This window comes from Rhinatrema bivittatum, chromosome 2 (genome assembly GCF_901001135.1).
Source record: "Rhinatrema bivittatum chromosome 2, aRhiBiv1.1, whole genome shotgun sequence".
Taxonomy (NCBI): domain Eukaryota; kingdom Metazoa; phylum Chordata; class Amphibia; order Gymnophiona; family Rhinatrematidae; genus Rhinatrema; species Rhinatrema bivittatum.
This window is the reverse complement of record NC_042616.1, coordinates 60,680,759-60,693,727: the sequence shown is the minus strand read 5'-3', so window position 1 is coordinate 60,693,727 and position 12,969 is coordinate 60,680,759. Positions and strand designations below refer to the sequence as shown.

Genomic DNA, 12,969 nt, shown 5'->3' with positions numbered 1-12,969 from the left:
TTTTTGAACCAGTGCTACATCCGGTTCACCTTGTTGCCTGCACAGTTCCCCTCAGACTCAGTAAAAGTAGCCTATATCTTCTCCCTACTGGACGGAAGGGCACTCGACTGGGCCTCTCCCATGTGGGAGCAACAGGACTCTCTATTGCACAATCTCCAGGAATTTGTGCTCAATTTCCGACAAGCCTTCGATGATCCGGCCCGTCAAACCACTGCCACCTCCGAACTATTGCATCTCTGGCGGACTACACCATTGATTTCCGCACCCTTGCCATGGAGGTTGGTTGGCGGGATGACTGCCTAAGGGACATCTATCTGGAGGGCTTGGCAAGTCGCGTCAAAGATGAGCTGGCTGGTTGGGACCCTCCCGGACGACCTCAACGATCTCATCGATGTAGCAAGCCGAGTAGATCGCCGGTTACAGCAACGGGACAGGGAAGGGCGCCCTTCACGAAGGCCCCCTCCAGCTACTCAGAGTCCCGCCAGGCCCATGGTTCCCAAGACGCCCTCCGCTACCTCCTCACCGAGCAAGCCTATGCAACTAGGCCGGGCTCTGTTAACGGCGGAAGAAAGAAGGAGACGCCGCTCCCAGGGGTTGTGTCTGTACTGCGGCGGGAAAGGGCACTTCCTCACCCACTGCCCGGAGCGTCCGGGAAACGACCGCGCCTAGGACATTCTGAGGAGCTACTCCTAGGCTATGCGGGCTCAGCTGCTCAATGCTCAATCCCAGTGACTCTCAAATACCCCGGAGGGGAACTCCAGACTCTGGCTTTTGTTGACTCTGGCACTGAGGGGAATTTTATAGTAGCGGATTTGGTTCAGCAATTGTGTTTGCCCACGCTGCCTAAAGACCCTCCACTGAGCATCACATCCATCCGTGGCATCTTGCTCCCCGGGGCTATCTCCTGCGTTACAGCCCCCTTGATTCTCCAGACGGGGGTGCTCCACTCAGAAGAGATCTCTTTCCTGGTGCTGGAAAGGGCTGTGCACCCTCTGGTGCATGGACTACCGTGGCTGCGCCGCCACTCTCCCGTGATTCAGTGAGACACCCTCCAGTTGACCCAGTGGAGCCCTTTCTGTTTCTCGCATTGCCTTCAGGTTCCACGTCCCCCACGTCCAGTCCTGCTCTGTTCATCAAGCCTCTTACCAACAGCCTACCAAGCCTTCGCAGAGGTATTTTCCAAAGAAATGGCTGAGATCCTTCCTCAGCACCGGCCCTTTGACTGTCCGATAGACTTGTTACCCGGCACCACGCCACCCCGGGGCCGGGTGTACCCGCTATCCCTGCCGGAGACTACCGCCATGTCCAAATATATCACAGAAAATCTCGACAAGGGCTTCATTCGTCCTTCCCGATCTCCCGCCGGGGCCAGCTTCTTTTTCGTGGGGAAAAAGGACGGCTCACTCCGTCCTTGCATAGACTATCGAGGCTTGAATGCCATTACCAAGAGGGATCGCTACCCGCTCCCATTGATCCCCGAGCTCTTGGATAGGCTCCAAGGAGCCAGACTGTTCACCAAACTCGACCTCAGAGGGGCCTACAACCTCGTCCGCATACGTCCAGGAGACAAGTGGAAGACTGCCTTCAATACCAGGTCCAAATTGTCCTAACCACGGATGCGTCTACCTTTGGCTGGGGAGCCCATATAGATGGACTCAGCACACAGGGGCTCTGGTTCACCCAGGAATGTCTCTGTCAAATCAACTTCCTGGAGCTCTGGGCAATCCGATACGCTGTGGACTTTCAGAGATCAGCTATCCAACAAAATTGTGTTGATCCAGATAGACAACCAGTCAGCGACAACATCAACAAGTAGAGAGGTATGGGCTGTTACCTCTTGTGTCAAAAAGCGGTCCAGATTTGGTCCTGGGCCATCTTTCAAGGGATGGGGCTCAGAGCAACATATCTCACTGGTACAGAGAATGGGATAGTGGACAGACTGAGTTGCTCTTTAAGACCCCATGAATGATCTCTGTACCAGGGGGTGGCAAATTGGATCTTCCACTTCTGGGAACAGGAAGATGCCTCAGTTCTGCTCAGTATACAGGACACATGGCAAGTTAGCCTCAGATACCTTTGCCCTTCATTGGGGCAAGGGTCTCCAGTACACATAACTTCCAATTCTGCTGATGGCGAAGACTTTGTTGAAGCTCTGACAGAACAAGGGGACTATGATTCCCATAGTCTCCCATTGGCTAGGAAGATCTGCTTTCCACTCCTTTGGGAGTTGTCTATCTGGAAACCAGTTAGTCTAGGGACTTCCCCAGATCTCATCATCCAAGATCGGGGCTGGTTGCGACATCCCTACCTTCAAGCCCTATTGCTCACAGGTTGGATGTTGAGAGGTTGCTTTTGCAATTCTCAGTCTTACGAACCTCATGTCTCCTATCTTCATGGCTTCTAGAAAGCTTTCCACCAGGAAGTCCTATAGACTGAAATGTAGGAGGTTTTCCATGTGGTATGAGCAAAAGGCCCTAGCCTCTTTCTGCTGCTCACCACAGAAACTATTTGACTACCTTCTACACCTCTCTGAAGCTGGTCTCAAAATCAACTGTGTTAAGAGTTTATTTGAGTGTAACTGGCGCATATCACATGCTGTCCAGCCTATAGTTGTTTGTTTCATATGGGGCTGCTTCATCTGAAGCCTACCCTAAGGCTTCCCGATGTGCCCTGGGATCACAACATGGTTTTGGCTCAGCTGATGAAAGCTTTTGAGCCGCTGCTCACCTGTAACCTGAAGTACATAACCTGGAAGGTAGTGTTTTTGGTGGCAATCACTTCAGCATGCAGGGACAGTGAGCTCCAGGCTTTAATAACGTACCCATGTTATACTACGTTTTTTCAGGATAGGGTGCATGCGCAAGACCACCCTAAGTTCCTGCCTAAGGTTGTGTTGGACTTCCAGCGTCCCCTATGCCAACTCCTCGCCGACCTAGGTCTTACCCACTATATCTATGTGGACGACATCCAAATCCTTATCCCCATTACAGAATCTATCCCCAAATCCCTCAAGATCTAGGATAACTGCCTCACCTCAATTAACCACCTTCTCACAAGTCTCAACCTGGCCCTTAACACAGACAAAACCGAATTCCTAATCATCTCTCCAGACCACCATAACCTCACCCACCTAGACCTCCCAGCAAATAGTACCCAATATGTCAGAGACCTAGGAGTCACATTAGACAACCACCTGAACCTAAAAAAATACATTAACAACACTTTGAAGGACTGCTTCCACAAACTCCATGTATTGAAAAAATTAAGACCTCTTCTCCATCTCAATGACTTTCGCTCTGCACTCCAAGCCACACTTTTCTCCAAAATCGACTATTGCAATACCCTCCTCCTAGGCCTCCCTGCAACCACAATCGAACCTCTCCAAATGCTTCAAAATGCTGCAGCCAGAATCCTCACCAACTCTCGCAGGAAAGACCACATCACACCCCTACTTAAGGACCTCCACTGACTCCCAATTCGCTTTAGGATCCTCCACAAGAGCCTCTCCATAATTCATAAAATACTGCATAACCCAAATATCCAATAGCTAGATGACTCCCTCCACTACCACTCTTCGAACAGACCTACCAGAACAGCCTATAAAGGAACTCTCTACATTCCCCCCCCCCCCCCAAACTCACCCTTCACATAGCCACGAAAGAGCGGGCACTATCTATAGCAGGACCATCCTTACGGAATTCAATGCCCCCAGATCTACGCCAGGAACATTGTACCCAGACCTTTAAAAAAAAACCTAAAAAATTGGCTATTCTCACAAGCCTTCTCTTAGCCCTGCTGCAACAATGACTCAGCTACCCCGCACTCCTACCCCCTCCCCCTAACTAAAGATAACGTACTATAAAGGCCCTGCCTCTTCACTACCTCCAATTCCATGCCCTGCTACTTAATTTCTCCTTACCCCTTTTCCCTAATCCAGATTGTATCTTCCTATAAGCATATACCATAAAATTAAATACTTCTTGTGACTTGATATTTCTTTCTACACCGTTTCACCCATTCTCCCTTGTTCCATGCCACCGTGGAGCAATTGGTTTCTCGCTTGGAGGCATCACCACCGGACACGCCTCCAGCACCACCCCCCGCTCCGGTACTCAACTCCACTTCAGTTACCCAGTTACCTGCACTGACCCGCTACGCAGGGGATACCAAGGCGTGCCGGGGTTTTTTGAACCAGTGCTACATCCGGTTCACCTTGTTGCCTGCACAGTTCCCCTCAGACTCAGTAAAAGTAGCCTATATCTTCTCCCTACTGGACGGAAGGGCACTCGACTGGGCCTCTCCCATGTGGGAGCAACAGGACTCTCTATTGCACAATCTCCAGGAATTTGTGCTCAATTTCCGACAAGCCTTCGATGATCCGGCCCGTCAAACCACTGCCACCTCCGAACTATTGCATCTCTGGCGGACTACACCATTGATTTCCGCACCCTTGCCATGGAGGTTGGTTGGCGGGATGACTGCCTAAGGGACATCTATCTGGAGGGCTTGGCAAGTCGCGTCAAAGATGAGCTGGCTGGTTGGGACCTCCCGGACGACCTCAACGATCTCATCGATGTAGCAAGCCGAGTAGATCGCCGGTTACAGCAACGGGACAAGGAAGGGCGCCCTTCACGAAGGCCCCCTCCAGCTACTCAGAGTCTCACCAGGCCCATGGTTCCCAAGACGCCCTCCGCTACCTCCTCACCGAGCGAGCCTATGCAACTAGGCCGGGCTCTGTTAACGGCGGAAGAAAGAAGGAGACGCCGCTCCCAGGGGTTGTGTCTGTACTGCGGCGGGAAAGGGCACTTCCTCACCCACTGCCCGGAGCGTCCGGGAAACGACCGCGCCTAGGACATTCTGAGGAGCTACTCCTAGGCTATGCGGGCTCAGCTGCTCAATGCTCAATCCCAGTGACTCTCAAATACCCCGGAGGGGAACTCCAGACTCTGGCTTTTGTTGACTCTGGCACTGAGGGGAATTTTATAGTAGCGGATTTGGTTCAGCAATTGTGTTTGCCCACGCTGCCTAAAGACCCTCCACTGAGCATCACATCCATCCGTGGCATCTTGCTCCCCGGGGCTATCTCCTGCGTTACAGCCCCCTTGATTCTCCAGACGGGGGTGCTCCACTCAGAAGAGATCTCTTTCCTGGTGCTGGAAAGGGCTGTGCACCCTCTGGTGCATGGACTACCGTGGCTGCGCCGCCACTCTCCCGTGATTCAGTGAGACACCCTCCAGTTGACCCAGTGGAGCCCTTTCTGTTTCTCGCATTGCCTTCAGGTTCCACGTCCCCCACGTCCAGTCCTGCTCTGTTCATCAAGCCTCTTACCAACAGCCTACCAAGCCTTCGCAGAGGTATTTTCCAAAGAAATGGCTGAGATCCTTCCTCAGCACCGGCCCTTTGACTGTCCGATAGACTTGTTACCCGGCACCACGCCACCCCGGGGCCGGGTGTACCCGCTATCCCTGCCGGAGACTACCGCCATGTCCAAATATATCACAGAAAATCTCGCCAAGAGCTTCATTCGTCCTTCCCGATCTCCCGCCGGGGCCAGCTTCTTTTTCGTGGGGAAAAAGGACGGCTCACTCCGTCCTTGCATAGACTATCGAGGCTTGAATGCCATTACCAAGAGGGATCGCTACCCGCTCCCATTGATCCCCGAGCTCTTGGATAGGCTCCAAGGAGCCAAACTGTTCACCAAACTCGACCTCAGAGGGGCCTACAACCTCGTCCGCATACGTCCAGGAGACAAGTGGAAGACTGCCTTCAATACCAGGTCCAAATTGTCCTAACCACGGATGCGTCTACCTTTGGCTGGGGAGCCCATATAGATGGACTCAGCACACAGGGGCTCTGGTTCACCCAGGAATGTCTCTGTCAAATCAACTTCCTGGAGCTCTGGGCAATCCGATACGCTGTGGACTTTCAGAGATCAGCTATCCAACAAAATTGTGTTGATCCAGATAGACAACCAGTCAGCGACAACATCAACAAGTAGAGAGGTATGGGCTGTTACCTCTTGTGTCAAAAAGCGGTCCAGATTTGGTCCTGGGCCATCTTTCAAGGGATGGGGCTCAGAGCAACATATCTCACTGGTACAGAGAATGGGATAGTGGACAGACTGAGTTGCTCTTTAAGACCCCATGAATGATCTCTGTACCAGGGGGTGGCAAATTGGATCTTCCACTTCTGGGAACAGGAAGATGCCTCAGTTCTGCTCAGTATACAGGACACTTGGCAAGTTAGCCTCAGATACCTTTGCCCTTCATTGGGGCAAGGGTCTCCAGTACACATAACTTCCAATTCTGCTGATGGCGAAGACTTTGTTGAAGCTCTGACAGAACAAGGGGACTATGATTCCCATAGTCTCCCATTGGCTAGGAAGATCTGCTTTCCACTCCTTTGGGAGTTGTCTATCTGGAAACCAGTTAGTCTAGGGACTTCCCCAGATCTCATCATCCAAGATCGGGGCTGGTTGCGACATCCCTACCTTCAAGCCCTATTGCTCACAGGTTGGATGTTGAGAGGTTGCTTTTGCAATTCTCAGTCTTACGAACCTCATGTCTCCTATCTTCATGGCTTCTAGAAAGCTTTCCACCAGGAAGTCCTATAGACTGAAATGTAGGAGGTTTTCCATGTGGTATGAGCAAAAGGCCCTAGCCTCTTTCTGCTGCTCACCACAGAAACTATTTGACTACCTTCTACACCTTTCTGAAGCTGGTCTCAAAATCAACTGTGTTAAGAGTTTATTTGAGTGCAACTGGCGCATATCACATGCTGTCCAGCCTATAGTTGTTTGTTTCATATGGGGCTGCTTCATCTGAAGCCTACCCTAAGGCTTCCCGATGTGCCCTGGGATCACAACATGGTTTTGGCTCAGCTGATGAAAGCTTTTGAGCCGCTGCTCACCTGTAACCTGAAGTACATAACCTGGAAGGTAGTGTTTTTGGTGGCAATCACTTCAGCATGCAGGGACAGTGAGCTCCAGGCTTTAATAACGTACCCATGTTATACTACGTTTTTTCAGGATAGGGTGCATGCGCAAGACCACCCTAAGTTCCTGCCTAAGGTTGTGTTGGACTTCCAGCGTCCCCTATGCCAACTCCTCGCCGACCTAGGTCTTACCCACTATATCTATGTGGACGACATCCAAATCCTTATCCCCATTACAGAATCTATCCCCAAATCCCTCAAGATCTAGGATAACTGCCTCACCTCAATTAACCACCTTCTCACAAGTCTCAACCTGGCCCTTAACACAGACAAAACCGAATTCCTAATCATCTCTCCAGACCACCATAACCTCACCCACCTAGACCTCCCAGCAAATAGTACCCAATATGTCAGAGACCTAGGAGTCACATTAGACAACCACCTGAACCTAAAAAAATACATTAACAACACTTTGAAGGACTGCTTCCACAAACTCCATGTATTGAAAAAATTAAGACCTCTCCTCCATCTCAACGACTTTCGCACTGCACTCCAAGCCACACTTTTATCCAAAATCGACTATTGCAATACCCTCCTCCTAGGCCTCCCTGCAACCACAATCGAACCTCTCCAAATGCTTCAAAATGCTGCAGCCAGAATCCTCACCAACTCTCGCAGGAAAGACCACATCACACCCCTACTTAAGGACCTCCACTGACTCCCAATTCGCTTTAGGATCCTCCACAAGAGCCTCTCCATAATTCATAAAATACTGCATAACCCAAATATCCAATAGCTAGATGACTCCCTCCACTACCACTCTTCGAACAGACCTACCAGAACAGCCTATAAAGGAACTCTCTACATTCCCCCCCCCCCCCCCCCAAACTCACCCTTCACATAGCCACGAAAGAGCGGGCACTATCTATAGCAGGACCATCCTTACGGAATTCAATGCCCCCAGATCTACGCCAGGAACATTGTACCCAGACCTTTAAAAAAAAACCTAAAAACTTGGCTATTCTCACAAGCCTTCTCTTAGCCCTGCTGCAACAATGACTCAGCTACCCCGCACTCCTACCCCCTCCCCCTAACTAAAGATAACGTACTATAAAGGCCCTGCCTCTTCACTACCTCCAATCCCATGCCCTGCTACTTAATTTCTCCTTACCCCTTTTCCCTAATCCACATTGTATCTTCCTATAAGCATATACCATAAAATTAAATACTTCTTGTGACTTGATATTTCTTTCTACACCGTTTCACCCATTCTCCCTTGTTCCATGTAATTTCTAATTGCTACTCCTAAAGTTTACTGTTTCCCCTGTTCAATGAATACCGATGTGATATTCCTATGAATGTCGGTATAAAAAAGTTTTAAATAAATAAATAAATAAATAAATCTTAAAGAGTCCATTGTATTGCCAACATTCTTTTTTCAGGTCTTGTTTGCATCAAGGCAAACAAGCCCTGCACAGTTTGGACTGCAAGAGAGCCTTAGCCTTCTGTCTGGCGTAGACAGAAGCCCATAGACAGTCCACCTAGCTTTTTGTTTCATTTGACCAGAACAGGCTGGGGATCGACGTTGCCAAACAGATGCTTTCCAATTGGCTAACAGACTGTTTCTCCTTCTGTTATGCCCAGGCCGAATTGCATGTTGCGAATCATGTCAAGGCTCACTGCTGGAGCATGGCAGCATTGGTGCCCATTTGTGAACAGTCCTCATGGAGGAGATCTGCAGGGCTGCAACATGGAGTTCACATCACATTACAGTTTGGATTGGGATGGCCGATGCAACTACAGGTTTGGCCAATCTGTCCTTTGGAACTTGTTTGAGGTTCACAACCCAACTCTGTTCCTGCCTAGGGCCTGTTATTTCTGTTCAGGCTGCCCCCCTTCTGTTATCAGCAAAACGCTGTTGTTGTGCCTGTTGGCACCTGTTTTGTTTGGTCCCCTGTTTTGTTGGAGGGGAGCCGCCTATAGCTAGGGATTCATTCGTGTGTGGACTACTGTACTGCTTGTCCTTGGAAAAAGCAGTGTTGCTTACCTATAACACGTGTTCTCCATGTAGTTGGTTCTTCATTTCATAGGGTTTTATTCTTTATTATTTTATTCTTAATTGTAAGTTATAAGACTGAGGGTTCCCCACGAGGTATATTGCATGCTCAGAGAGGCCAAGTCAAAGTTCTAGAAATGTTGACATAAGTTTTCTGTGCTGGACGATGATGTCACCCATGTGTGAGGACTGACATCCTGCTGTCTTTGGAGAACACTGTTACAAGTAAGCAATTCTGATTTCCATACTCAACCCAACACCAGTTCCTTACCCCCAATATATTTTATTTGAATTTTTATCCACTTTCCTATTACTGCCTTCTATACCAGTTCCAAGCATGCCCAGAATCTATTAAAAGTACTGGCATCTATCTCCTCCACTGTTAAGACCATTTTAAGCCTTGTCATCTATTTATTTGATTCTTACAAGACCAGCTCTAAATCCAGCATCTTTTAGTGTCTTATTATCAAATTTTCTAATAATCCACACAGCTATCAAATCTAGAAAAGTCATTGTCCAAAATATCCGGCCTCCCCTTGCTCATTGAATTTGGGGTTTTAAGCTTGGTCATTTCATGTAGGCTATCCAAGTGCCTTCTTTAAAGCCCAATGCAACCAGCCTATCTACTATATATGCATTTGGAGTTAGAGCCATCAGACCTGAACACAATATTTTAGGTGAGGTCTCATCAACTATGGCATTGTCCTCTCTTTTTTTCTGCTAGTTAAACCTCCCTCTATGCACCCCAGAATCCCACTTGCTCTGACCACTACCTTATCAAACTGTTTTACTACCTTGAGATCCTCAAACACCATCACCCCAAGAATGACAAGAGGTGGGTGGCATCTTGTCATTTTTGCTATACCATGCTAACCGGGCTATCCCTCTGAAGATCTATCACCCCAATGTCTCTCTCCTAGTCGGTGCACATCAGCTTCTCACCTTCATCATCTATTGCTCCCTCAGATATGTGCATTCCAAATGCATTTCTCTGCACTTTTTTGTATTGAATATTAACTGCCAAATATTCAACCACTCCTCGAGTTTTCTTCAGTCATTTCTCATTCTGTCTACTCCCTCAGGGGTTTGCAGTCTGTTGCAGATCTATACAATATTAAACTTTTCCTTTTAATTCATCCACAGTATCACTAGCAAAGATATTAAACAGAACCAGCCCCAATACCCTGAGACACTTCACTAATCAATTTTCTTGCCTTAACATGAATTCCATTTACCACTACCCTCTACTTTCTATCAGTCAACCAGCTTCTAATCCAGTTTACCACCTTGGGACCCACTGTCAGGCTGGTCAGTTTATTAACAAACCTTCTATGATGGAAAGAATCAAAAGCTTTGATGAAATCAAAATAAACCACAACCAACACACATCCTTGATCTAATTCTCTAAACACCTAGTCAAAGAAATCAATCAAATTTGTTTGGCACCATTTGCCTCTGGTAAAATCATGCTACCTTGCATCCTGCAACCCACTGAACTGTAGATAGTTCACTATCCTTTCCTTCATTAGAGTTTCTAGTTTCTCAACCCTGAGGTAAAACTAACTGCCTTATTGTTTCCAACCTCTTATCTGTCATCACTTTTTTTTATCTGTCATCACTTTTTTGAAGAGATATTACATATGCTCTTCTCCACTTACACAGGACCACTCCTATCCCCAAAGTTCTATTGAACAAGACTTTCAGTGTAACTGACAGAATCTCTGCGCTCCATTAGTATTCTAGGATGCACTTTCAGATTTGTTAGTTCCACACAAAACGGCCAGAACATTAAGGTGCGCCCAGACTAGCGCACAGGTTTACTAGCAGTTGGGTGCATGTTTTGGGTGTGCAAAAATAGCGTGCGATGCATAACTCTCTGCTTCAACGGCAGGGGGGAATGAAGAAAAGTGGATCTATATACAGACAGTAACCAACATGGACTGAATTATATAGTCTGGGTAAACAAATAAGCATGGGTGTAGCTTGCTTATTGCGGCAGTTACTACCCCTAACTAATTAAGCTAGATATTTCACTTAGGGAAATAGAACCAAAAGATTATTAAGAGCCATGAGTAACAGATAAGTATGAGAGAAAAAAAAAAGTGCAAGACTTGCTGGGCAGACTGGATGGGCCATTTGGTCTTCTTCTGCCGTCATTTCTATATGTAAGATTAGTGCACCCAAAATATGCACTCTAACAAACGCGTAACCAATAGCGCCCAACACATGTAAATTGCATGAAGTCATTATCTATTACTATCTGTTGCAGGAAAGTGCGCCCAAAGGCTGGGTGCCAGTGCTCATTTTATAACAGGGGAATTTAACTTGAGCTCCGGAAGTGGAGTAAAGTTAACTCACAGTCAAGGGCTCAGGATAAATATTTAAAAATATGGTCCCCTGCATTGCGATGTGTCCTGCTCCTAGTATATGCTGATTGCAGTAGAAAAAAATATATGTATATTGAATTGATAAAAAAAAAAGCACATTTTTCTTATGGCCACACAATTTAAATGCCCATAGCAATGGGTGCCTGATATAATAAACCAGCACTGAAATCAGCACCTCAACAAAATAACCAAAAAGAAGCGTGATCAAACCAGTTGCTCGTATTGAGCACCCATTGCAATTGTAGGCACCTGTTATGGGAGTCTCAGTTTAGTGGGCCAAACTGCAGGAGACTGGGAAAGGTGTTCAAAACTCTCTAGTATACCACAGGCCGGGAGGCAGATGTTCAGGCTGGACGTAGAGGTGCTCTTCACCCTGGAAGCTGGTACTCCCCCGGGAGGAGCCCGTAGAAGCCCAACCGCTGGGACTTAGGTGGCTTCACCCTTGGAAGCCAAAGCCCCCCCCGGAGGAGCCCATAGGGGCCCGGCCGCTGGGACTTAGGCGGTAGTGGGCCAGGACTGGGAACTGGAACCAGACTAGGACAGTAGGTCAGTACTGTAACAGGGTTCGGGTTCTGGAACCAGGCAGGAACTGTAGCTGGATTCGGGTACTGGAACCAGGCAGGAACTGTAGCAGGCAAGCAGGAACCAAGCAGGTACTGTAGCAGGCAAGCAGGAACGGAGCGAATAACAAGACAGTTCGCTCCGGGGCACAGCGCAACAGGGATCCAACCCCAGAAGAGCGCATCAGCTCGAACATTCTTAGAGCCGGGTCGATAGCGTAAGGTAAAGTCGAACCAGTCAAAAAACAGCGACCACCAGGATTGCCTTGGTTCAGGCGTTGGGCTTGCTTCCAGAATGCTAAGTTTTTGTGATCAGGGTAAATCATAACTGGATGGTTGGCTCCTTCCAACCACTGTCTCCATTCCTCCAGGGCAAGTTTCACGGCTAGCAACTCTTTATCTCCAATACAGTAGTTGCTCTCTGCCGGAGAGAATTTCTTCGAGAAATATGAACAGGGTAGCAATTGTCCAGAATCTGAGTACTGACTCAGCATGGCCCCCATGGCCACATTTGAGGCATCAACTTCCACCACAAAGGGCCGGCTGGGATCCGGATGACGAAGGCAGGTGTCTAACAAGAAGGCTTCCTTAAGGACCTCAAAAGCTTGGCAGGCAGGAACAGGCCAATCCACTGCATTGGCCCCCTTTCGGGTGAGAGCAGTCAACGGGGCCACAATGCGGGAGTAGTTAGGAATAAAGTGGCAGTAAAAATTAGAAAAACCGTGGAAGCGTTGTAATGCTTTAAGACCCTTAGGTAGGGGCCAATTCTTAATTGCCGCCACTTTCTCAGGATCCATTTTAAAGCCTGTTGCAGAGACTATGTAGCCCAGGAATGGCAGGGACATTTTCTCAAAGCTACATTTTTCCAATTTCGCGTACAGACCATACTCCCTAAGTATTTGGAGCGCTTGACGGACATGCTGACGGTTGAAGGCAGGTCCTGGGAGTAGATTAACACATCGTCGAGGTAAACGATTACGCAGGTGTTCAGAAGGTCCCACAACACCTCATTCATAAGGTGCTGGAACAATGC

General features: G+C 48.3%; 1 protein-coding gene across 5 annotated transcripts in view; it reads left to right on the top strand.

The window, feature by feature from the left end:
- Positions 1 to 12,969, top strand: part of KIF9 (kinesin family member 9) — a 252,053-nt gene that overhangs the window by 234,600 nt on the left and 4,484 nt on the right. For 4 of the 5 annotated variants that reach the window (XM_029588252.1, XM_029588254.1, XM_029588251.1 and 1 more), the window contains exon 21: positions 8,578 to 8,736. The exons of the other annotated variant lie outside the window; for it this stretch is intronic. In XM_029588252.1, coding sequence (XP_029444112.1) covers positions 8,578 to 8,736 — 159 coding nt within the window. The remainder of the gene's footprint in view (positions 1 to 8,577; positions 8,737 to 12,969) is intronic. 5 annotated transcript variants of the gene reach the window in all.